The sequence below is a fragment of the Poecilia formosa genome, unplaced genomic scaffold, assembly GCF_000485575.1.
Source record: "Poecilia formosa unplaced genomic scaffold, Poecilia_formosa-5.1.2 Scaffold179, whole genome shotgun sequence".
Taxonomy (NCBI): Eukaryota; Metazoa; Chordata; class Actinopteri; order Cyprinodontiformes; family Poeciliidae; genus Poecilia; species Poecilia formosa.
In genome coordinates, this window is record NW_006800118.1 from 626,439 (window position 1) to 654,139 (window position 27,701).

General features: G+C 38.9%; 2 protein-coding genes across 6 annotated transcripts in view; one reads left to right on the forward strand and one right to left on the reverse strand.

Annotated features, from left to right (window-relative positions):
• Window positions 1-27,701, forward strand: part of bcas3 (BCAS3 microtubule associated cell migration factor) — a 392,159-nt gene that overhangs the window by 167,851 nt on the left and 196,607 nt on the right. The window lies entirely within an intron of this gene.
• Window positions 19-1,576, reverse strand: LOC107837826 (uncharacterized). The gene is made up of 2 exons (XM_016678305.1): window positions 1,277-1,576; window positions 19-655 (listed from the first exon to the last, which is right to left on the reverse strand). Exons 1-2 carry the CDS (start codon window positions 1,483-1,485, stop codon window positions 88-90), a joined length of 777 nt encoding a protein of 258 aa, XP_016533791.1. The 5' UTR covers window positions 1,486-1,576; the 3' UTR covers window positions 19-87.

The window sequence follows — 27,701 nt, forward strand, 5'->3', positions numbered from 1 at the left end:
AATGAAGGCTCTTAGAGTCCTATTGATGTTGTACATCTCTAAGCATTCAATGATCCAGGTATGTGGCATTGAGTCACAGGGTTTCTTTTAATCAATCCAAGCGGTGCACAGGTTGGTGTGTCGGGTTTTGCAGTCTCGGGCGACTGTGTGGTCTACAAGGAGTTGGTTTTTGGCTCCTCTGCTGTTTATGCCGATGTCCTTATGTGCCGTGCTCATGTATTTATCCATGTGCCCGCTTATCTTAGCTGCTATGATGCCTGACATGAGCTTCCAGGTTGTAGAGAGACAGGTTATCGGCCGATAGTTGGATGGGACTGAACCCTTTGATGGATCCTTATGGATCAGGATCGTGCGCCCTTCAGTTAACCATTCAGGGTAAGTCCCATTTTGTAGCAGCTGGTTCATTTGGGCTTCCAGTCGCTCATGGAGGGCAGTGAGTTTCTTTAGCCAGTAGGCATGGATCATGTCAGGTCCTGGTGCTGTCCAGTTTTTCATACCTGAGACTCTTTCTCGGACATCTGCCACAGTGATGGTTACTGGGGCTTGTTCAGGGAGGTTGCTGTGGTCCTCTCGTAGAGAGGTTAGCCACTGTGCATTGCTGTTGTGGGACGCCTCCCTTTCCCATATGCCTTTCCAGTATTGTTCAGTCTCCAGCCTTGGTGGGTCTGCTCTGTTGTTAGTACCCTGCCATTGAGAGTACACTTTAGCTGGTTGGGTGGAGAAGAGCCGGTTAATCCTTCTGGCTTCATTCTATGTCGTGTATCTCTTTAGGCGGCTGGCCAAGGCTTGGAGCCTTTGTTTGGCAGTTTCAAGTGCTTAAGGTATGGGCATCTGGCTGTACTTCTTAGGTACTGATCTTTTCATTGCACCTCTTTGGAGCTCTGACAGTTGGCTCACTTCCCTACTTGTTATCTTGATCTTAGCCTCTAACCGTCTTTTTCATGGTGGGTATTGGATCTCATTGTTGTTCTTATAGCCAAGGATCACTGATGCTGAGTTGTAAATCAGCTCATTGGTTTCCGTTATGGTGTTGGTAGGGATCGTTCTCAATGCTGCATTCACATCTTCAATGAGACTTTCTGATGGTACTACAGTCAGCCGTTGTAACTGGCGTCGGGGTCGTCTGGTGCTTATTCGGGCCACGATTCTTTCTCTCAGGTCAGCTGCTAAGAAACTATGTACACATATATATATATATATATATATATATTAAAATGCTTTGTTGTTGACATGTACAACACAAATAAACTTGATTGAACTTGATNCAGTCTCCAGCCTTGGTGGGTCTGCTCTGTTGTTAGTACCCTGCCATTGAGAGTACACTTTAGCTGGTTGGGTGGAGAAGAGCCGGTTAATCCTCCTGGCTTCTTTCTCTCTCGTGTATCTCTTTAGGCGGCTGGCCAAGGCTTGGAGTCTTTGTTTGGCAGTTTCAAGTGCTTCAGGTATGGGCATCTGGCTGTACTTCTTAGGTACTGATCTTTTCATTGCACCTCTTTGGAGCTCTGACAGTTGGCTCACTTCCCTCCTTGTTATCTTGATCTTAGCCTCTAACCGTCTTTTCCATGGTGGGTATTGGATCTCACTGTTGTTCTTATAGCCAAGGATCACTGATGCTGAGTTGTAAATCAACTCATTTGTTTCCGTTATGGTGTTGGTAGGGATCGTTCTCAATGCTGCATTCACATCATCAATGAGACTTTCTGATGGTACTACACTCAGCCGTTGTAACTGGCGTCGGGGTCGTCTGGTGCTTATTCGGGACACGATTCTTTCTCTCAGGTCAGCTGCTGAGAAACTATGTACACATATATATATATATATATATATATATTAAAATGCTTTGTTGTTGACATGTACAACACAAATAAACTTGATTGAACTTGATGGATATATTTATTTAAGAAGATTTTACATTTCTAAAACGTCTGTCTGGATGTTGCTTTTCTGTGGCTTTACATATAATCCCTTTCAACCAACAAAGTCTATTAATAAGGAATGCTCCTTTAGTTCTCATAATCTTTGGTCCTTTTCTGGTATATTATTGCTGCTTTGCATTTGTGAATGCATAGCAATTGTTTTTACATGTTAAATCAAAATAAAAGCTTTGTCTCTAGAATAAAACACGGCTCCCCTCAAAAAGGTGGAGACAACTACAACTAATTATCGTCATAAAAATAATAGGTTAACAAGCACAATCCCACAGATATTAATCTCGCTGGAATTGTGATTACATTACAGACAAATAAATACTAGAGAAATGACAGAAATAAACTTGAACTAAAATGTGAAGTGGTTAGAATGGGTAGAGCTGGGTAAGAAATTTGAAACAAATTGGTAAAGTTGTGAACTGATCCTGAGGCAACCAATGGAACTTCTTAGCTCTCATTTTTTTTATTTTATTATCAAAATGACCTCTTTGATGTTAGTTCTTCTGCTTCATGACAGTTCACATTACGAAAGGACACTCTGGGTGTGTTGTGTTCAGTTTTACTGAATGTTCAGAGTGAGCCTTGCTGTAGTGTTGCTGTCTTTGAACTATGAATACAACTAGATAAAAACAATTTTGACAATACAGAAAAACGATATCTGCTACGTGTGTTGGATTCCAGAACCTGATAAATGTGCATGCAGAGGTTGGTTGTAGTAATGAGAAACAGGTGGACTTCTTCCCATGTGGTCAGTTCAGGCTGCACCTCATCCTGATAACGACAGAATTGATCGGAAACACTTGTGTCTACTGTTGTTTCACATTTTTCTCCCCTTCACTGACAATATTGTGACTTCCCTGAACAATTGCCAGTAGCTGAGAATCCACGAGTAATAAGAGGGAATAGAGCCAGTGTTAGATTGATGATGACACATGAGGAAGCTTTTACTTGTTGTTCTTTCTGCTGCCTCTCTTTCTGCTGTCAGTATCTCCACCTCCGAAATGAGCCTTAATGGTTGGAATCATGCTGGAAGGTTGTGTGGATCTCCACCACACATGCACTCTAGGCAAAACTGCTCAGCTTTTCCCTCACCTACTTCACTTGTGTGTATTTGTGTGTTTGAGATGGTGTTCTCTGGATCTTCACCTTTCCTGACACTTGTGTGGCCCATCAGTGTCTATGTGAAGTGACAGGCCACATCCTGGGGCAGCTGGCAGGAGCTGGCACACTGCAAAAGCGCAACACAACTCTGCACATACACATACACACACACACACATGCACACGCACATGCACATACCTCAAGCCATTCTCCAGTCTTGATTCCTAAACACATTTGCTCCAGTTCCTGCTGAGGTGCTGCAGGCATGGCTGTTGGGGAATAAAGGAGGGGGAGGATGTATGGAGGACTAACTCTTTACACACTATTACCCCTAACAAGTACACACAAGGTTATCTATCACCTTTGAAATATGCACAGTTAAAGTCTTCTGGATTGGTCTGGAACAGGCTGGCATTGCCCAGCATTGCTATCTCACATTGACCCACAGGCATGCAACTGGAAGTTGGGGAAGAGATGAAGCATTCTGACCCTAGGAACAATTACATCACCTGCTGTTAGAAGTACACAGAATACTGTTTGGTGCAGCTATGGAAGTTAATCCCTCTGTGAGGAAAACATTGTCAAATTCCTGTCTCCCAGTTGAAACGTGGCAATCTTGTTGTTCAGTTGCACCTTTTAGTTTGCTGTGGTTTAAACCTTGGCCTCTTGCTTGATACTTTAGTTTTGTTTATAGTTTTAGATGTACTGACAGCATCAAAATGAAAGAGGAAAATGTTTTATGCAGGGATATGCATTTTAAGAGAAACTTTAAGTAAGCCATTATGTATCGATGTTGAATCCCACCACTAAAGCTGGTCTGGGATGGCAACTATGATTTGAACATTATTTTGTCACAATCATCTTGAGAACTTATCTTAGAACTATTAGTTGTGTCATTGTTTTGTGAGAAATAAAAAAACAGTGACATGTCCACATGGTGACCGCTGGAGATAAGCGTGATGGACGGTCGGTCCGTCCGGTTAGCTTGCAGCACAGTCCAGATTGATTAATCAATCAATCAATCAATCAATCAAATTTTATTTGTACAGCACATTTCAGCAGCAAGGCATTTCAAGGTGTTAGTTTGGAGAAGAGGGCAGGGAGCAAACTCAAAAGTGTGTGATGGACAGCAAGACCCATCACTGCAAGATTTGTATAAGTTTCACAAAAAAAGGTTACTTAGTGCCATGTATGGTAATTACAGTAAAAGTTCTGAAACTCACCCTGATTGCCTCCAATCATATCCTTGTGTCCTTGTGTGTGTTATTTTTACTGTTATCTTTCTGATGGTTTTCTCTGAATTAAAGATTGAAATCCTATTAGCTTCAAGATGTCTAATTATTCTCATGTCCTCTCTCTGACTTTCTGCATACTTTAGAAAAATTGTGGCTGTATAACAGTGTGGAGAATATAGGCGTAAATCCCTTATTGCAATAAGTCAATATTTATGAGGAATTTTATTAAGTGGAGTTACTTAAAACTTGTTTTTATTTAGAGCCCTAAGTTTCTGTAAAGGTGTAGCAGTGATTAGATCTGTGACACTGAACCAAACTCGTATCTGAGCAACATTTGAATCTTAGTTTGACTTCTGTGGGTCTCAACAGGTTGTTTACTGAGAAAAACACTTTTGTTATTCATTGCTACTTACTAGTCATTTTTGGTCGTACAACTTGAACACACACAAAAAAAAATTAAAGCACATTTTACGTTACATTTTACTATAACGTTGCTGACTCCCCTCCCCAAATTGCTCTTAAAAAATGTCCCTGTTTATGGTGCCCCCCCAATAATGAGATCTGATTTACGGCCTTGCTCTTGTAGTTATGTCTGTCTTCTTCAAATGTTGTGGTTACGATGTCAAGTCGCCATATGTTTCTTTCAAACCTGTAGCTTCTTGGCTGAAACCAATAACAAAAGTGTGTCCAGAGCCAAACAGCCTGGTATGTTACTCAGCTCTGTGAACGTTCTGGGAGCTTCTCAATGACAAGCTATCATCATCCACTGAAGGGTTTGGTTCTGGCAGTGATTCATATGTGTACATCCCACACTAGACCCATCTAGACTCATCTATTCAGTCTGCTTTGCAAGCAACTCATTGGTAGCAGTAATGCATTTATTCCAGGTCATGTTAAAAACATGTTACCGATTTTTAAATGTTTTAAACAAAACCTTTGTAATCATTTGAATTCTTATACTGCAACAATGGAGTCAAATTTATGAGTCACTGTCCATCCAATGTTTTAGTTGAGTTAATGTGCTCAGCTGATTCCTGGAGATCAGCCTTTTGCCATACAGAAACATCCTTGTCTCATCTACATGACTTGGTAGGCTGGAAGGACAGACCTTAGCTACGGATCAGTTGTGAGTTTGTTTTTAGAACCAACGAAATTATAGTTTTAAATTAAAACATTGTATAGAGTAAGCATTTATTTAGGTTTTTTTTTCTCTTAATATTATTATTCCGTTAATCACTGTTTTGGGGTAAATATCTAAGAATTGAACAGGGCTCCTTGAAACTTATGTCTCACTCATTTGCTCCATTACTCATTTTTGTTCTAGAAATAGAACTTTGTCCCTTGATTCACAGCTGAGTGTTTTTTTGTTTTGTTTTGTTTTGTTTTGTTTTTTTTTTTCTTACATAGCAAATTGTGTTTTGTTGAAAAGTAAATTTGGACAAGCCAGCATCAAACAGCTATAAAATGTAGTCAAAGATATTAAACTTCCACATTCCTATTCCAAATGTGATGCTCCAGACTCATTTAGCAAATTGTTTTCTCTAAAAGATAATGATCAACAAAAAGCACCCCAGTTGAGCTCCGTAGCCAGAATGGAGAACAGACTGTTTTATTTTCCACCAAACCATAATATTTGCATTGTGACACCAAAAGACACGATCTTTAAATTGTGATTTCATGTTACGCCTGTGTTTGCATTAATAACCTTGTGTAAGCTGAAAAATTAGTCTTCAAATATCACACTGAATTTGCCAAAATTAGTTTCAAATGACCTTAGTCTGGCCCGACAGGATTTAGAGCGGAAGAAAGAGTGAGGCCACAGATGAAAGTGTCTGGGGATCTCAGCTAAATCAAAAACAAATCTCCAGGAGCGTCGGGGTTAACCCCGTTGGCCGTCACAGACTTTGAAGTGCTTGGCAATACAGTTAATTGACAGAGTAGGGATTAGAGAAAGGTGGTAACAATTTAACTCAGGCTGGGAAGGGGCTGAAAGCCAGTGCTTAGCCCTATCAGGTGATGGCAGATGTTTGTGTGCCTCAGGAAAAGTGACAGAAAATTCCTACAGAGGAGAATGCTTCCTAACTGACCTGTAATGCTTTGTTTGCCCAAGCCTGATTACATGGTAATTGTTTGCAAAAGAGGAAGCATCCAGTTGATCGGACAGATGGCAGACTCATATGTAACTTCACCATCCAGGTAGAGTATTTCTGTATTGGCCTTGTTGTCATAGAGTTTGATTGTGTATTTAGTCCTATTTATGTATTCTAGTGCTGTAAAAATCTACAACTAGCTAAATCGCTTTGAATCTTTAACACAACATCCCATCCAGTCCTCTCCCAGGACTGAAGTGTCAGATGTTCCTGTGACCAATCAGCAGCTCTGTCTGATCATTTCTTCATCCCAGCCTGACAGCAGGATTAAACCCACCTGTAGTGTTTACAGGCTATTTACTAGCATTCTCTGGTGAAGCTTATCAGTTTGGTGTCTCAGTGCCAGACAGAGTGAGTGTCATCAAAGATGTATGTGTGGTCAAACTTCTGTGTGCATGTTTATCTTCCTTTCGGTTCCCTCACATGGTCAGTGACAGGTGATGCCGTTTTCATTTAGCGCTGGCTTGTAGATTTGCTGGTCCTGACCTGAGCTGTCATTCCTGCTTTCTGTTTCTTCTCCTCAGGTAAGATAGGCTGTCTCTGACTTGGAGCTGATTTTGCATTTCAGGCTAAACATAAACCTGTTAGCTCAGTCTGCTCCTGAAAGCTGACAGGCTGGTGTTCTACCACCTCAGCACTGCATGACTTTGTTTGACTTTACTGCTCCAAAAACGGCCTTTTCCATGTTTAAGTCTTGAAATGAAATTTGAAGACTTGTTGTCTTCTGCCTTTGTGTCTTTAGTATGTCCTCCTTTTGTCTCTGCAGTTCCAAGATCAAATAGTCCATCAGTCATGTTGCAGCTTTGTAATGGATATATTGTCTACTCTGTTGTCCATAGAGTCTAAAGGTTCAGAAATTTGAGTAACAAATGTAAAAATATAATAATTTAGACAATGAGAAGTTGTATGAAAGGTGGTGTCCAAACCTTTTACCTTGTGGGTCAAACTAGTCAAGTGGAAAGTACTGGAAACAAAAATGTGAAAATAAATAAATAATATTTTAAAATTAATTATTTCTACTTGCTCAACATATGTCTGCCCTATAAAAAGAAATACATCACAAATTGTTTGAGTCAATTGTTTTGAATGTTCTGAAATATTTGACTGATATTTTTTCAACATTTGGAAATTGAGTCACTCCTTTGAAAATGATGACTGTTTTAAGCAAAGTTAATCAATGGAGCATCTGCTTCACTGGAAAGGAAAGAAAACACATTTCATGTTTTTTCCCCTTTCCTAATGTTTTCAATATCAAAAATATTTGAATGCATTGTTTTTCAAATTTTTTTAAATCTTTTTTTTTTTTTTTTTTTTTAAGTGCATCTGTGTCCCTGGTTACCTCCATTGGGCCAGATCTATATCATTGATGAATCATGGTCTGAACTTTTAATGCCCCCTGAACCTAACTTTGGACACTGCTGCCTACAAGTTGAAAAGAGTAAAGATATTCAAACCAAACACATTATGACTGATTTCATAGAGCTCAGACCTAAAGACTGAGAAATTACAGAGTTAACATTTTAATTTTGAGTCTTGTTCACACAGTAACTTCTTCTACAATGAAGAGTGTTATCAGTGCAGCTTGATGGTGCCTCTTGTGGTGCATTCACTGACTGGGAAAAATCTAGGTCATTGATCATGGATGGTGATGTGATGTACATGCTCCTTTTCCAGGTTTAACATGGAAAAAAAATATTCTGCAAATCAGATCTCAAAAACTAAATGTAGAGATATATTTATTACTATTATGATTGTCTTTTCATTTTATTTTATTATTTTATTTTTCTGTGTTTTTCTAAGATATTTTAGGTTGCTGCTTCATATTAATTAAAGGTTACATTTCCATCAGCTCTCCTCAGCTTCAGTCCCCTGTCCCCCCTCTGTCTATCCTTCCTCCTCCTATAACCTTTTTTTTCTAACACCATCTTCTCTTCCCCTGAATCCTTGCCCCCCGCCCCTCCGGTTCCCCGGTGGGGGTGTTGTTTGTAAAGCATTATAATTTATAACGGAGCAGAGTGGATTTAATTTCAGTGCATGGGGGCTCGCCAGCAGGGCGCCAGCCTGCAATCAGGGGAATCAGCAGCTCACATAGGGCCTGCAAACACACGCACACATGCATACACACGCGCGCACACACACACACACACACACACACACACACACACACACACACAAAGCAGAGAGTACACCCCCACATAGAGCCGGCTAGAATGGAAAGTATTATCAGTGGCCACAAACGGACAGTGTTTCTCGTCACCCAACTCCCTCCGCATCCCAGCACCTTCTCAGCTTCACTTTGAGCTGGCTGCAGCTGCTCTCGCTCTCTCTTCTCCTCTCTTGATCTCTGTAATTTCTACGTCTGTGTCTGGCTTACATTATCTGCATCTTCTTGCCCTCCCCTCTGCCCCTCCTCTTACTCATTGTCTCTCATTACCACTCATTACCTATTTGTAGGGGCTTTGAGTCTTTCTCATCATAGAATCTGCTGCCTTCCAGAGACAATGGAAGTTCACCACAAGGTCAGACTCAGCTGTTAGTCCTCCCATGTTCCTGTCCAGTTTTGCTGTTGTCTTTTGGTGTCTCTACCCACCCTTCTCTTTTGCCCTGTGGGGCTTTTTTTTCCCTTTTTTTTTTCAAACTCTGCCTATTTGCTAGCTTCAATATCCGCTTCATAAATCCTGTTTCTTTGGCGAACTGTGGCAGACAGTGGGATCATCCTTCCCTCCTGAAGGTCAGAGAGCAAACAAGAGGAAGAGGAGGAGATGATGATGTTTTTAGTTAGCCGTCATTTAGTGTTGTAGGTGATGCAGATGTCGGCTGGAAAGTGTTTCTGAACCAGACAGATTTTGTTGGTTTGAGCTCTCTTAAAACCTGAAGCTGGAGACTCTTTTGTTTTTATTTATTGAAATTGTACACCTGTAGACTACAGAACAAAACATGTGGTTGTTGTATGCAGTATGTATAGTTATTTAAAAATAATCATGAATTAAATGTAAAAAAAAAAAAATGATTTTGAGCTTTACAGTTTGAGCTTTACATGTCATAATGTTCTCTACCCATCAAAAACATAATTGGTGTTGCTTTGATTCTTTCATGCATGTTTGAGAAATTCTTTAATTTTCATGGCAATCATTCAGCTGTGCAAAATTGCTGGTTGTGGACTTAGCACTGTTTTTGAGATGCAGCTGCAGTTTTGAAGCTTCCAGACTCCGCCTCACAGAGCAGCTCTCCCCCGCAAAACCCCACTTCAGCTCCTTCAGACTAGCCAGCAGAAATGAGCAAGCCAATGGTGGAACTGGACAGCTCATTATAGAAGCTAAATCTCAGTGAAACGCTGGTAATCCCTTAACTTTGTTAAAGGGATGTGATGACTTCCATAAGGCAGTTTCAGAAGGAGCATGGATTTTTAAAGAGCCAGTGGTCCAGTTTCCAGCTGTTATATTACGAAGTCAATTTTTTAATTCATATTTGATAACTAAAGATTATAAAATATAAAGTAGCACAATGTGCCTGGAATATACAGAATAATGCCCTTTAATAAATAAGGAGAATGATATATTCACTGGATGCTAATGTAACAAATCTAACTGTTGACAAAAAGCTTTATCATCAGTACCTAGACGCTTTTGCTGTTCAGACATAATATTTCCCCATGGAGGCTGTGGGTTGACTCTGCAGGGAGCTGGCTCGTCTGGAGGAGCTGCATCACGAGTGGAGCGGTGCTGCTGCGGGTGGTGGGGAGAGCGCTCTACGGTCAAACAGAGTGAAGGTCACCAGAAACAGAGGAGTCCTTGTAGACGCGTTGGACAACATTCCCAGCACTAGACGATGTTTGGCAGAGGTTTCATTTTGGGTTTGTTAGAGTTGGTGGATGTAATTTGTGACCGTATGTCCCAGTGGTCTATCGTTGGAGCCAGTATGTATAAGCGCCAGACAGCTTGCCATCATGTCACACCTGTATTTTCCACATGTGCTGACGCTCCTCCTCTGTTCTCTCTGACTGTCAGAGCTTCCAGGCTCTTCCTCTAATCTACAGTCAGGATCAGAACTTTGGACACATGTGGCCAAAATTCTGATCTTAATGATCCTAATGAATAATTTATTTTATCCACACATGATTAAAAGTAATGAAGACATAAACACTCAGATATTTGTGTGTAGATAATAACAATACTATTTATACCCTCTAACAGATTTAGTGAAAGATCTTTTAATTTTGATGAAAAAAAATATTATCATTATGAATTGTCCCTGAATCTGATGGAGCATCTATAGAGGGAGCTAAAGATTAAGATGATCCCAGGAAAATAAAGCTGAAAACATATCAGATCTAGCAAGCATTTATAAGATGCCTGTACTGCCAATGAAGATTTTTCCTCTAAATACTGAGAGGGCGATAAAACATTTTCAACGTATTTTTCACACAAATGCAAACTACGAATATATTTTGTCAAAATATTTTTTCCTTTTACATTGTTTAACAACTAGCAATCATTTAAGTAATTCTGACTGATTCTAATAAAAAAAATGGCACATAGTGCAGATTTTTTTTATTTAAGCACTCCAGCCTTATTTTAACTTTAGAAATACTTTAGAAGATGCAAATGAGCAAAAAAAAAAATAACTTTTTCAATTGAGAAAATAAACATTTTATGGTCTCAAGTGAAATAACAGCATTCATTTAGGGAACTCCTGATCATTTGTAGCAACGGATGCATCAGCAGCTAAAATCCTTTTGACATCAACATGTGAAAAGCTAAACTTTTTTTGCTTAACTTATCATTAATACAGTGTAGGAATGATCTGTTGATTATTTTTTTCAATGAGTTAATTAATAATTACATAGCAAATTGAGTTTTAGTTTCCTTTACAGAATCTCAACCAGTTTTGAGTAAATTACTGTCGTTTTTTTTCAGCTTTTTGTCCCAGTGCTCAAACATGCTCAGAAATGGCTGAAAATTATAATTCATCCAATTAATCGTTTCATACATCATATCTTAGTCTTTCGGTAGGCCGTCCCTTATTGTTACCATGTTATGTTTATTCTAAAACCATTTTTCCAATTGGAACAGCTAAATGTAAATTATAGTCCAAGTTCTTAATTCGAGATGTTTGAATAGCGGGAGCTGCTGTTCTACTGACCCCAGAATGCTTTCATCACCATGATCTGGATTTTCTACTGTGATTTTCTTGCCACTGTCATCTTTCAGCCCCTTGACCTCTGAGGAAGACCCCTGCATACTTGCACTCCTCCACTATGCAAAGCAGTTAAAGATGAAATGGATTCATTATGACACATGAATAAATCTTACTTCATTTTGCGGGTATTGGTCTGCTGCCTTGCTGCCGTGTTTCATCCTTTGGGAGGCAGCTAGTTTTAATCTGAGGCCTTAGCTGTTGTGTTGTTCTGTTCCTGCTGTTATATTAGGATGATTGGACATCTGTTGTGGGGTTGCTAAGCTGGGAACACTCATCCAATCTCAATGAGGACATTTGTCAGACACTGCAGGGAACAGCAGAATTGAGTGTGTATACGTTGCATATTTTCCAGTGAGATGAATGTTAGGATGGCAGGAACACATAGAATATTTATCTATAAATTAGAAACTTGTTATATATTGGGTGTTTTTGTTTGTTTGTTTTATTGTAAATTGAACTTTTAATGTTAGTAATTGCCAAACAATACCTCCTTCACCACTTTAAATAATGAATGCTTTGTCTCAGTACATCTCTTTGAGTTTCTTGTCTTTAACCAACTCAAGCAAGGAAGTGTTTTATGAGTTCAGAGGAAACAAGACCAAACAAGCAGCACACAACATTTGGCATCAGAAAACCACAATTAGCTCATTAATACTTGCTGGGCATTTTCAGACCACATGAGTTAGACAGGAAGCAGGTCATTTCTCTGCCTGCTACATGCTAGGACAACACAAGTTCACAGGAAGGGCTCATCTGAAACTCTGCAACTTCAGACCACTCCTGTCAGGAATGCAACCAGCTTAGACCTAAAAGTCTGATTACAGGTGGAGGGGGAGAGTGGAATTTAATTTATATTACAGCAAACACATACTTATTTCCTTTGAAAACTTATTGTGCAAACGACAGTCTTGTTGACCTTAAGCAAATTGAACTTGACTATGCCAGAGCAACTGTGGTTGAGTACTTTAATTTGACTAAACTCTGATTTTTAACACAGCTTTAAAAACAAGTGGAAATGGAATGTGAAGGTTTTCTGATTGAGCTAAAAAAATAGAATGTTCAGAGTTCCATGTATGTGTCTCTTACAACACTGTGACATTTTCTTAACACTTCCTGTATCTGAAATTCTGATGATCAAACCCCTTACCTGGTTTTCTTACAGCATGCAATACTCCCTGCCCTGCTACTGTCAATAAAACTGAATACACACATTCCCTATAGTTAAAACAAAGGCAGTAAATGCCAACACTTGTTTTTTACCTGGAGGCACTGCTGAAGTCTAAGCGGAATCAGTGACTTTCATTATTCGATTTGAAATGATTTTCTGTGACATATGTGGTAACAAAGCTGAGCTTCCTGGCCACCACTATGCTTCTATCATATTATAGTTATCGCTGGAGTGAAATGAACCCACGTGCGTTTCACTGGTCTCATCCCGTCTTTCAGTCAAACGACTTTCTACTGAAGACGCCGAGTGTCGCTTGTGCCGAGACTTGCTTCTGTGCCAGAGAACTTAAACCTAATGACCTTGGTTGCCACGCCAACTTCTAAAGACACAATGATTGCGTTTGCCTGTATGTGTGTGTGTCTCACTAATGGCTATAGAGCTGTAGTTGTTTCATTTAGGTCAGAGTTATGAAGTGTTATGGAGCCTTTTAAACTTTAACCTCCCTGGGCTGCAGTTACAATCTGTATTACAGAGGTTAGAAAGCTTTGCAGCCGCATTGTTGCTCTCTTTTCCTTCTTACAAGTCCACACACACACACACACACACACACACGCACGCATACTTGTTCACACACACTTGAATAAAGTTGCTCTAGCCATGGCCTTACACATGGCCTATCTCCAAATTTAATGAAAAGTCATAATGGGTTCTGTGTGGGACACTTTCCTCTGCAATGTGTGTGTGTGTGCGTGCGTGTGCATGCGTGTGTGTGTGTGTGGTGTGTGTGTGTGTGTGTGTGTGTACGCAGCCAGGCCAAGAGGGGCCGTGGAGGCAGCAGCGGTTGATTGGAGGGCACATGTGTGATGTGGCTGAGAGATCAAACACACATTCTTGATGAGTGTGGGAGTGGAGGGCGGCACCAGAGCGTTTCTCTACCTCTGATCAGGCCGGGCGCGTTCTCGCTCCGTTACACCAGCAGAGAGACCCAGGCGCTCACAGGAAGACAACTGCTCAAAAACTGCCTGGATGTTACCTCTCATCTTCATGTAGCTGTGCACTTGCGTATGTGTGAGTGTGTGCGTGCGCATGTGGGTGTGTGTGTGTGTATGTGAATGCGTGTGTGTTGGCATGTGGTGGTTTGTGAGCTTGTTGCCCATAATGAGGTCAATCTCCTGCGTGGAGCTAAAACCTGAGTTTGTCTTTATCTCTGCTGTAGAGACAGAGGATTATTCCCATCACTCTCAACAACACTTTCACTCTTAACCCTCCCACACTCGTCTTCCACCTCTCTACAGATATCATGTCCTTTTCAGCCTCTTGTCTATGCTTCAGATGTATTAAATCATATGAAAAGCATAATTTATATGTTCCTTTGTTATTTCACATTAGAGTGTGAAGATTAGTATTTGCTAAGCCTTTTAATTCAGCTTATTTATAAAGAACCAATTCAAAATAAAAGTCCAGATACTTTGTGATTTTGTATTTGAATCGCTGAAATCATGTTGATGCAACATTCCAACCATAGATAGCAGGGGCCTGCAGGACGCTGCATGTGGCACTCACCATCGTTCTTACAAAAACAAATTAGATTTTTTCTTAAACTTTGAAGGCAATAAATAAAGGTGATTTTAGCTTTTAGCAGCACTTTTGTACCTTTTGATACAATATCTGCATGGAATTTCTACAAGAAGAGCAAGTTCTTTTTTTCTTCTCTAAGAGTCAGATAACTCAATTTGTTCAAATATCTTTAACTTTTTGTTTTTGGTTAAATTTCTTTCATATGTATAAAATTCATGCATTTTTTATTGCTTTAGACAAATGTAATTTTCGAACAATTTCCATGAAAGTGATTTGAATTGACAAGGTTGCTGACCCCTGATATGTACAGATTCTAATTTACCTACACACCTGTCATTAATAAAAAAATAAGTCTTATGTTTATAAAAGTGAAATGTATTTCAGGTTTTTGCTTAAGTCTCAAACTAATCTGCTTGGATGGGAATGTTTAAGTGTATTTATGTATTTTATTTATTTAAGGGAGTCTATATTACAATTCTGATGTCAATGTAAAACCTAAAAAAAGTATTGTTTTAAATGTCATTAAATTGTGTCATTTCTCCAAAAGTAACGCATTACATTACAAACATTTCTTAGTCGTTCTTCTACTTTGTTTTTATACTTTGCTGTTTGTTTAAATTACAATAATTGATCAGATATAATTGGAATTTATTGCTTGTATTCAAAAGAACTGTTAGTAAATGTTTCCTCTTTGTATGAGCTGTGATTGACCAGGTGAAGGTTATTTAAAAAGCCTTTATGGAGATATGCAGCTACATGCTGTAATTTGTATCAGTATCACTGATTAAATGTTTTGTACCAAACTAGTACTATTAAGGATTGTGGATGTGAAATAATTAAAGAATAAGACCAAACCATCTACTTGTTGAACAACACATTTAAAATATGAGGTATAAAAAAACTTCCTGTAATTTTTATAACAGCAAGAATTAAACTTTGTTGTTTAATTTTTATTTACAAAAACAAAACAGAGAAATTATTTTAAAATGGGTTTTTTTTATGTCCACAGTATATATATCCTTTTAAGTCATAATCTAAGCCAAGTCACTCTTTGTTTTCTCTTCGGTCTGTTCAATTTGCTTCAGAAAATGAGACAAAGCTGACAAATAATCTCTCATCTATAATCTCTGTATTGACAAAGAGGATTTGAATAAGATTGGGTTGTGTATGTTTTTAGATGCAGCTGAGCTGACATGTGTTCTCAGTGATTCACCGTATGCCCGGTTTCTAAGACCATTAACACAGTAAAGTTGCTTTTCCTTCAGAACCACCTGTTAGCTTTGGATCCAAACTGATCATGATTGGATCAAAACGAACAAATGAGAGAAAAACATTGTTCAGATTTTTCTCTAGAGAGCCAACTCTATAGATTTTTTTCTATAGAGCCAACAGGCTTGCTGTCTTGTGGTAACCATGGATTATCATGCCAGGGATAATGGAAGCCATGATCTGAGGTCCCTGCACTTCTACTGGTTAAACTGGTTGGCTGAATTGGTTTTCTGCTTATGCCCTGCATTGTTTATGTTAATATTTTGCTTGTATTTGTGAACAGGACATGTGCACCTTTTGTGTTGCCTTCCTTGCAGACTGTTTCACCAGATTGGCTGACCCCCGCTCTCTGTTCGTTTCACACATGACGTGGCCCACCTTTTCACCCATCTGTCAGAAGTTTTGTGTGTGAATATGCGCGTCTGTGGGTGCTGCGAGCTGTCATGCGAGACAGCAGCGGTGTTGATCAGCGGGCCAGGCCAGTGGCATATGGCCATGTCCTGGGGTGCTGCGGCATGCAGTAACGCAGAATAGCGAACTGAACAGACAGGAGCTTGTGCACATGTCTGCTCAGATAGTGACGTGCCAACGCTGCATATGCAACTCATCAAGTGAAGTCTTGAGTATTCTCTTTTCGTCTTCCTCTGCTTCCTCCACGCCCAGAGCCCAGATGCATCATTTTACAAAGTGTGGGAGGAATTTTCTGTTTCACATGTAAATCATCTCTAGGTTTCTGACTTTGATCACGTAGGCATCAAGATAAATGACAAATTCATTAAAAAAAAAAAATCCTTTTTGAAATGGTTTGACATTACTCTTAATAAGCTCGTTTTAGACATGGATTAAAAAAAATCAGGTAGTATTAAAGTGAACTGTTTAATGCCTGACAGTTCTGTTTTCAACTCATTCCCCTCATTGTTTGTTATTGATGGCTGGCAGTGACCTCTGTTATATTTAGTTATGCTTTTATGGTGCATGATGCAGTAACTCAGCAGCAGGTTGGAGACTTTAAATCATGTCACCTGCTTTAACCATAAAAACAAGTTAATATAACGCTGTGTTAAGATTCTAGAAGCAGAGATTGGCCGTTAGTGTTTATGGGCCATAGTTTTCGCTTTTTTCCCCTAAATGCAGAATATTACGATTAAATTGAATGATTCATTACTTTTTCCTGTATCTGCTTACTAGTATTCAGGATCTAAAGTGTAATCACTTTAGATCCTGAATACTAAAGTGTCCAGGATAAAGGTATAAAAGCTCACGTTTGAACCATTCAACACTTGGTTTAGTCTGTACAGACATTCATTTTACGTTCACACTCAGTCCAACCTGTGTGTGAGCAGAAACAAACAAAAAAGGCACAGTGTGAGGATGTTTGTTTTCTTCTCCTATCCCAGGTTTATGTTCCCAGCAAACATGGTGATCAGCAGAATGACGGGCACACAACGGGCCTGTTGTGTGCCCATCAACGGGCAGGCTGCCAGCCAGCGTTAGGCAGCACAGACCTTATGGGACAGCTGGGCGTCCACTGCTACACCTTCAGACCTTCATGTAGGACGACCAGTTAACATAACATGCATGTGTTTGGGCTGCTGGAAGACACTGGAGTACCGGATGTTTACAGATTTTAACAGATTGTAATTCACACAGCTGGCCTCTTGGTGCTGACTCGCAGACATTTTCAACTTCATGCACAATCTCACCTGAGAACCATCTCTGACCTGGACTCAATGCATCTTGCTAGCCGTGAGCTGACATTGCGCTGGAAAATTATGGGCGAGAGGTGAAGCTGAACCACAGCTCAGCATTCCCACTGCCTGTCATTGATAGTCATGCCGACTGCTAATGACTTCAGTAGAGATGAGTTTTCTAATTTCAAAACTTTGGCTTTTGTGGCATTTGTAATGCTAGTCCCCAGTGTGGCAGCAGAGCGATTCATCAACCAGATCCACATCTAAACTCTCAGACATTTGGTCACACACAAGTGGGTTCACTGATTATATTTTTCTTCTATAAGTACATTTTGGAAGGGGTTTAATGGGGAAAAAATATTTCAAAATGCTTTGTTCTACACAATCAGTGACTTTGATTGCAAAAAGTCACAAAAAAATCTTGAAATCCTGGATGAACTGTTACGTGAACAGTAACAGAATTGCAGAATTGAATTATCTGTTCATAGAAGGCGAATCGTTATTCATCCAGTTCTCATTGTAGAAACCGAAGAATCCCCATTTTCCCTGTTTTCAGAAATAGAGTGAAGCTGTTAGCAGACTGTGCTTTTCTCATCTTGTCTGCTGACAGTTTAAAACACACTTCTTACACCTGGGTCTAAACGTGAGAAAATCAAGAAGACGTCTTCACAGTATGTGTAGCTTCTGATGTGAGACGTGTGCTTACTGGTGATAAATGGTGTTTTCTACTGGAAAACACCTTCTACTGCAGTGGTCTTACGGCATTTTTCCATAACACTATTGTCCTGTTTTATTACATTTTTTTTCATATTAAAACATTTACTGACCATCTAGGAATTAAATGTCTATGCTTCATGACTTATCAAGAAGATATTCTGTCAAAGAAACATTGTTGGATTGTGAGTGTTATTATCTCCACCCAACACAGAGACTTTAACACCTGTTTCTAGGAGATAGATTACTGTAAAAAGCTCCCAAACAGAATGTAGCTCCTTTACGTCTACAAAACTGCATGAAGGCTGTGAAAGACCAGAAATCAGACTTCTTGGATTTTGGATAAAATGTGGAACTTAAAGAAGCCTAATTTCCCTGGAAAAAAGTCCTTCCATTAAAATCTGTTGAAAAAACGTTGAAACTGTGAGATCACGCTGTCACTGAAAACACAAAACAAGTTAAGATGTTTAATCCAATGCAGACCAATCATAGCGATGTCTGTGCACTGTTGATGGAACATGTGTTAGTGCTTTCACCTACCAACTGGCTCCTGTGTTGGGTCAGTGTGACATCTATGATCCCCATAAAACTTGATAAGCCTAAATCAAACCCAAAGCACAAGATCTATTAAATTCTGCTGCTTTCTGTTAATGATGGATCTATGAGACACGTACTCTGTCTGGTTACCTTCACTTACTGTTTTTACTGTTAGATTCTTTGGTATCTGCCTTTATACTTATACTTATGCTTTACTTTTCAAACAACCACTTTTGCACTTGAGACCCAATCTAGGCTCTCAGGCTCCTCCCAAATCAAATCATTTCCATGTTGTCGGCCTTCATGTGTGCCAAGTTAGATTTAAATCAGCTCATTCCTTATGGGTTGGGTAAGTTGGTCCCTTGTTTTTGTCAATAACTGAATGTGATGGGATTTTCTTTTTGTTTTGTTTTTTTGTTTTCTGCCATAACCTCACTGTTATGAGCCAGTTTAATTAATATCAAGACATAGGAGTCCTAAAACAAATGCTTTAACCACATTTTAATTTTCTTTTTTATTGTCACAGAGTGAAATTGTACACAGCTTTACAAATAATTAAAATAAACATTGAGTAGGTTAGTGAGTGAAATGTTTACTGCAAGCAGACACACAATAATATCCATGGAAGTTCCAAGTCTGATGGTTTGTTAAGAGAGAAGACATATCTTTCAAAAACAAATGGAAAGTTCTTATTTTTACCCCGTAAAACAGGAGGTAACTGTATAGATAGTGAACAAGTTGACACATTCAAAATCATTTCCTGGTTGCTTTTTTTATTAGGCACATGTGGGATTCCTAGTAGGACAAGATTATCCCCCTGATTTATATTCAAATCAGGGGGAATGTTTGCAGAGTTCTGTATTTGCTGAACTACTATGGTTATATCACCAAGGTTTAATGGCTTTATGGTCCAGACTGGAGCCATTCCTTTCATTCCTTGAAACCTTGCTGAGGTGACATCAATTAACAAAGCTTTGAACACAATTGGTTTAAGATGATCTCACTCGTACCATGCCTCCTGTCAGACATGGCTGTTACTCCCTCCCTCTTACTGCTGTGCTGCAGCTTCTTTCGCACAGAGGAGTCTACCGTCAATGCTCAGGCTAGCTAGCATAGCCACTGATGATTGCAGAGACATGGTTTTCCTGTACCAGATAATTGTTTCTCTGTCATCAGCACACTGAGCAGTGTGTGCACAAGAGTGACTGACAGCTCTATGGCCTTCCTCCTGGCTGTGATTGGCTGTTTCAGAACGAGTGTATTTCTGCAGATGGAAGTAAGATGAGAGAAGGCAGAGCTCAATGTTTTTTTTTCACATGCTGTCACAGCATGGTGACAGTTTTAGCTAATATCTAAAAAAATATATGTTTCATAAAAGTTACATACTGCAGCCTTAAAGCATGAATTTCCTGGATTAATGGAGATAAAATGAAGGCAATGATGATGAGAACTCTTTTCATAGCAGTATTTTTCTCTGTTGTCTTTTTGAAGCTGATTGGCTACGCCTTGCAACATTTTAACAAGGTGAACTGTGTTTTGTGTGGCTTTTAGCTTCTCTGGATCCAAAAATGTGTTTCTTGGCTCTCCTCTGAGACGAACAGAACGCCTGCATGTGTGTGTTTTGCTTTTTCGTCTGATGTTGTTTTCAACTGTTTCCTTCTGATCCTTTTTGTCAGACACACCATACTTAACACACACATACACATTTACTCCAAGAGCCTCAGAGCCATTGTTTCTCACACAGCAGGGCACAGGGTCGATTGCCAGTTGTGGAGCATTATCAGCCTCCATGTGTTTTGTGCAGACATGCTCTCAGCTGAGGGAGCTGGTTCACGGGCCGGTCATAGCAGCCTTATTTCCTTTTAATTGACTTAAGATGGGCAAACAAGACCTCGGCAAGCACACGGTACCCATTACGCTCACACACAAAGCCAAGATGTACACTAATGAAGCTCACATAGTGACACACATATACAGGCGCAATTGCCCCTGCGTGTGTTAGCTGCTTTACAGTTCCATCAGACTAAATGAGCAGGCTGGATTTTCCCAGTCAGCACTGCTGCCTTCCAACCGCTGGCACTTCTGCCAGAACTCATTCACAGTTGGAATGTTTTTCACTCACCTTGATGCATAATCTCAAACCAGACTTTGATGCACATTCTTGCCCGGGTCATGATTGGAAAGTGAATGTACGTAAAAATGTCCCCTATTCCAAAAGTTCGGCTTCTGCAGCAACAGACGCAGATATTGTAGATGCTTAAAAAGCTATGGTTTCTGAATCGCTGACACCTACAACTGCTTTCATCAGATGCCATACAAAGGGCCAGAATGACTGGAGTTGCCTCCAGCTGTTTGAAACATTAAATAATACGAAGTTGTCACTCATCCACCTGTTGCTGATATGTGTAGAAATCTTATTTCGCCTTTAATGACATAAAATGAACGATCTGACTTTCTGGAGGCCTGTAGCGGCTTTTGTAGTTTCTCAGATCACTATCCAGTTTGACACTGGACTAAATTCAGGAAGTTGCTTTAAATGTACTTTTATTTGTAATTTTAAAGGAATTAACAACATCTGGAGAGTCTTGGTTGACTCCCCCTAGCTCCGTAGGCAGTAACACCGGTGTGAAAATATGCAAAAACAGTGTGATGAAACAGATGTGCTTGGTGAGCAGCACATGAAGTGTGTTATGTGTTAAATAATAACACAATTTAATATGCTAAGTAGTTATTATCTAGTTTGAAGTGCTTATAGAGTTAAAATAATTTCAGTGTGCTGAAATATAAAACTTGAATTTAAAGTATTTTTTATTCTGTTAGACTCCAATCTGCTCTGGAAGTGCTGAGTCATTTTTTTACTAACCATCTCTCTTCATCTGCTCAGCTTTCGTCTGGCAGTTAATGAAGGCAGATTGTGGATTCCCCCTAATGCCTTGTTTACACGGCAAGATTTTCATGTAGATTTTTGTCCCAATTTTTCCTTTTGACAATCTTAAAGGCAGCCAGATTATTGGGATGGTTCTTTTTTTAAGGTTTTATTGGCTCTGATGGCCTTTATTTGAGAGGGATCAGACAGGACAGAGGGGGAAGACGTGGCAAAGGTCACCAGGCCGGTACAGCTGCGTCCAGGACTAAGACCTCCACACATGGATTGTGCTTTACCTCTTCCCCCCGTAGCACCCATATTGGGATGGTTCCTAACATAACCTGAAGAGATATTTTTGTTGTGTGTGGTATGCTAAGAGTGATGTAGTCCGCTCTGGACCGCTCAGGTCTGAAGGCAGGAAAGACCGTTGCTTTTCTATAGTTCTTTTTTTCTCTGTTAAACACAGTCCACAATCTATTGCCCCGGCTTTTTCCCTGTCGGCCATGTTTGTTTACTCTGAGTTCTTTTTTGGTCTCAAGATTTTCCAAGATTTGAGTGAAATTGGTTCATGTGTGAAATTCAGAGTTTTTTGTCTGTCTTGAAACCACACACCGAACAACAAAACCTGACTTTTTCATCTTCACACGCGTGCTCTCCCAATTTTAAAATCTTGCCATGTGAGCCAGGCATTACTCATTCACCTTCTTTCACCAAATATACACGTGGGGGGTAAAATCATTGCTAAAGTACGCAGACCTCTGTACTGCCAATAGAGACTGAAACCCAACATTTTTTGTTTTTTTCTCCTGTTTGTCTCCTGCAGGTTATTCCTAAAAAAAGAAGCTCCCTGCTCTACCAAAATCATTTCAGTTAATTTTTATGCTTATGTTTATACATCTTCCAAGCATGCATCATAACCTGTGCATTTCCATCCATCCACCCTGTTTCCCTCACTGCCCAGTCATTGTTTTCTCATTAGTGTGTGAGAAGAGGCCAGGCGGTTGGAGGAGAAGGAGAAGAACATGACCAGCTTACGACTTGTCTGTCTCTGTTTGTCTGTCTGACTCTTTTTCTGCAGGTATGGCCCTAAAGATTAGTACATTAAAAAAAACAAAGCCTGTCTTTTTTAAAAACAAAAATACTAAAAAACAATATTTTCCTTCCACCTGGAAAATTTCTGCTTTATTTTAACAAGAGGAAGGTTTCAGGTTCTTTAAACCAAAATTGCCTCTTCCTGAGAAACTCTGTCAGCCTTTAGCAGAAAACACTGGGCTCAGCTGTCTCTTGTGTTGCACCACAGTTTTTTTTGTTTTTTTGTTTTTTGTTTTGCTTTGAACAAACATTTGCCCTATAGGCAGAGAATAAAGCATGCATCCGAATTCCAGCTCAGGATGAGATGGAATGAATGAGGACAGGAGGGAGGAAAACAGTTGTGTGGCAGTGGCAGTTCGATTTCCTTAATATATTTGATTTGTGGTCGTCAAACTTTTACAAAACCTCACTTGAAAAAGAAATATAATATCAAATTCAAGAGTTTATGAACGGGCCATGTACTCACTCTGATTTCTTATTGCACATTCTTATGTAATTTCAAAAAAAAAAAAGACAAAATAAAACAGCGATGCTAACTCGAAATGCACATGGAACTCTAGTGACTGATTTTATCCCTGAGCTGTGATTAGCCAGGCAGAACCTTAACATTCTGATCAATTAGTCTTTTTTTTGGCATGGGGTTATCACTAATACATCATGTCTGAGCAGTAACTGACTGGCACAATATCAGTCTTTGGTCTTTAAAATGACTTTAGGAGAATCACAAAAGATGTAAGAAGCTTTTAGAAAGGAAACTCCGTTTTCAGTGGCGCTACTTCAGTAACTATCAGGAAGCTGAACGTCTTACAGCAACGTTATAGTCTTTTATCTTGTTGAAAAGTCTCTTTCTATCCATCATGGATCCTTCAGGATCCAAAATGCTGACAGTTTGGAAATCTTACAACTAGAGGAAGATCAGCCTAACTTAGAATAAATACTGCTGATGTTTACAGTTGGTAAATCCAACCCCAACAGGCATGCTAACTGTACCATTCACTAATACAAGATGCTGAATGAAGTTTAAATGTCAACTCTGTAATTATGCTGTCTAACTGCAGGGCTGTGTAGTACAGGCTGCTTACTTGTCATAAAATAAACTATGGACTAAATTAATGGATGATTTAACAATTCAACATCAAGCACCAAATCAGAGCTTTTCCTTAAAAGTTTTAATGTTGTACATAACTGTGATTTATGTTAGAATTAGCTTGTAGAAACTATTTAGACTTGACATTGTGAACTTTTACATTTTGTGTTAAAAAAAAATAAAAGGTTATTTAGCTGTTTTGTCATACAGCTAAGTAAAATGCATATGATGCATTTTTAATTTAGGGTTATATTTCTAAACCCTCCTGTCCAATAGCAGGAGGTTTTACTGTGATAGTAGAATGTCAGTGATAAAGAGAGACAGTCCTCTGGAACTGTGGGATGTTTCTGAAGAAAATGTGTAGATTTTAGTATTGGAAACTACCATCAGGATAGATTTGTAATTTATGCAGAAACTAAAACATAGTTTGTAGATATTTAAATCCTTTCAAGAGAAATGAAAATAAATGAACATAATTGGAATCATAGTTTTGCAATATAGAATCTATTTGGTGCATCTACAGTGTCAACCGCAACAGAATTTTCTTTCTAAAAAATATACCAACTGCAAAATATTTCAGGAGACAGTTGAGACATCAAGAAACAAAACTGAGTGTGACAGAGTCTTAACCTAAATGTCCTGTTGTACTCTTATTAGACTCATTTTGACTTTAAAATGTGAACTTGATTGTTTTGAGACTATAATAAAAAAAAAATAATGACTCATTTGCTTTAAATTAGTCTTAACAAAAGCAAGGTATTTTTCTCCTGCTTTTTTGGTGCAAAGGCAGGACATTGTTGGAAACACAGCATATCATTCCCTTTTGTAATTCAGCTAAATATTTCAGTCCCACAGGCTGAGCCAGCTCTCAGGCAGCCAGTTCAGTCCCAGCTACACATGTACTGACCCTCAGCCAGTGATGGCTGTGTTGACCATTACTGTATCTCTATGTACTCACTGGTTAACTGTGTATAGTTGCCATATTGTGTGTATGTATAAAATGAATATAAATATTGACTGGTTGTTTATTTGTATGGTCTTGTGTTTGGTTAATTAGTAAACACTGAAGGTGTACATGCTGTTTACATGTTTAAGCTGAACTTTGGAATTTTGTTTTGCTTTGATTTGAAGAATGTGACTGCATGCACCCAGCCGCAGAACACACACTTCTTCAGTCCTACTAGATCATCATGGTGAGCCTGTGTAGTGTGGGTGCGTGTGTGTGCGCGCGCGTGTGTGTGATTAGTACTACATATATAGATAAATGAGGATTATTTGTGTTCTCTTGGTTAAGATGAATAAATAAAAACTGATTAAATGGATATACACTGAAAGGTTCATGTGCACAATGAATTCCAGTTTTAATTCCAGACTTTTTTTCCATCCTGGAGTTTGAACATTTTGTTTGGCTTACAACTTTCCCTTATTACAGTTCATTTTTTGTACATATCCTTTGTTATTCCTAATTGCTTCTCTCTAAAATCACAGAGAAATCATTTGCAGGTGTTTCTTAACATCTGTAGGGAACCTGATTTAGCAGTGAATAGATTTGTTTGAGCAGAGCAGCTTGAATACTCGTAACCATATAATGTTTTACAACCAGGTTGTCCTTACTGGCTTATGGAAATTTGGGGAAATTTAATTTGTATTTTTTTTTTCTTTTTCAGAAGCAACTTCATGAATTAATGCCTTTTATGAAGCCTAACTTGCATATGAAATAAATCGCTATTTTAAAATCATCGTTTAGTACATTTAATATGTTTATGACGTATAAAATGTTTTTAAATAGTCACATTTTTGTGACTGCTTTGGTCTCTTTGAAGCATATTTATTGGAACATGTTGGAAGTTTACTGTAACATTATAACTGGATGGATTTTATCTGCTGTACTTTTTTATTTTTGTGATAAATATGACAAATCAGTCATGCTATTTGGATCTTTATTTGACAAGGAGTTATGCATCTACACTGACTGGGTTAGTTGATGCATCTGTGTAAAAGGAGCTGAGAAGTCACAGGTTATGCAGGACGGATTGGTAAAATGACTGTATGTTCACCCCGCAGAACTTAATGCTCGATGTTGTAAAATCCCATTTTTGTGTGGTTCACATTTCCAGAGATATATGACTGGTCTGTGATCAGAGGCCCAATTTCAAGGTGCAAAGTTGTGAAGTCAAAGTTCTTTTAAGTCTTGCTTGACATATACAGAATTTTTATCACAAATTAAAGTGATGTTGTTATTTGATTGTGTTATAAAAATTATACTACATGGCTAGAAAACAAATGCTACTGTTCCTTTAAAACATTTTATTGCCGGCAAAAATGTGGATCGGCTCAGCACTTCTTTCTCTCTTCGCACTAGTGGGTGGATGTTTACAGCACATCCAATTTCCGGTAAGCTTCATAGGGTAGCTTCCTTCACGATCGAGCTAGCACATTATATACATCACTGCCAAACAATGAGTAGGTGAAATCATATCCATGCGTTTAAAACGTCAACATAGTCCACACCTCCAGCTAGAAATCGTTTCTCAATAGCAGAGCCCAGAACCGCCGTATGGAGCAAAGCATAGGACAAGGGACTGGTTTTTACCAGCCTGCTATATTGATAAAACAAAAATAAACATCTCTGAACTTTTAAAGGCTATTATTAGCAAAAACATCCATCTCTCATTCAGGGGGGAAAAAACAACAAAATCTACAAATCATAACCTAATTGTGTCTGGATTGTTAGGAAACGTAGCTCTTGGAGCGAGTTTTGAGCCCACTCTGCCCAACTGAATTCAGTTCATTTGGGCAGAATTATGATCAATAATGCTCAGACCGCACAGGAGTCGTGGTGTCACTCACCTTTTCTTCTTTGAACAAATCAAAATATCTCAACCAATCAGATTGGGGATTCATCAAAGAGGAAAAAACTGCACAGTTTCTCTGCTGTCCACCCTTGTTCATGCTGCAGGTTTGGCTCTGTTGCAACTCCTCTTTTCTGTGGGTCTTTACCTCATTGACCAGAGGGCGACACTCAACAGGCTCGGTACTCATAGCAGCACAATTCTCTTTGGTCATTCCTCTGACTGAGATACCATGAACAACATGAAGACATGTTTACTGAAAATTATAGTCTCACCTTCAATTACCTTATGATCCTCAAAACTGTATTTTTGATGATGAAGGTGGTAGAAAGAGGAGAGGAAAGAAGCAACAGCATCAACTTGGGTATGTACTGATGGTCATTCCAAAATGTTTCACAGACGGAACCATTTGCTAATACTGCAAAGGTATAAAGAGGAAAAAGGTTTAAATGACCACAACCCACTGAGACAACAGCAGTGGGTTAAAAACATTTACCTTTCCTTGGAATGGAAGATAAAAAACACAAGACTTCCTCCTCATTGGAGACTGCCTCATTCAGTAACACGACAAATGTGTCCTGCCATCTAAAATCCTGAGTGAACTATTAACTATTGTGGACAGTGACTTGGATGAATGGAATTTATTTGGGTTTAATTTAAATACATGTCTATGATCTTACAGAAGCTGTACTAAAATGTGAGCCAATTATATTTCTGGAAATCAATTTCAGAATTGCTTTAATATTTTCATGTTTTTGTGATTTATTTCTAGTTTAGAAACATGTTGGACATATTGATCACAGAACTCTAAACTGCTGATCTATTTGTGTTTAGTTTTTTATACAATGTTCTGCACTTGAATAGTTACTTACTCAGAAAGCATACAGGGAAATATACACTGTTATTCAAGTATGCTAACAAATACACGGCCTTCCACAAATAACTAATTATTTTGAAAAAAATCATATGTAAATATCCATTTAAGTATAGGTTTATATCTTTTGCCCAAAACTGAGCTGCTATATTTTGAAGTATAATGTTCTCAACAGGAATTTGCTCACATGTGAAACAATTTTAATGCATAGTGCTTCAAAGTAACCATTGCTAACACTAAGACAATGACTTGAGACACATATGCGCCTCCTTTAGAGCAAACAATCTGCTAATCTAATCATAATATTGATCCATCTGTATTGATAAAGTAAAGTTATCATTTGTTCCAGGCTGTAGATTG

Bases quoted from the DNA above. Each gene is read 5' to 3' on its own strand.
- LOC107837826 (XM_016678305.1), bottom strand. From the start codon at position 1,485: ATGAAAAGATCAGTACCTAAGAAGTACAGCCAGATGCCCATACCTGAA.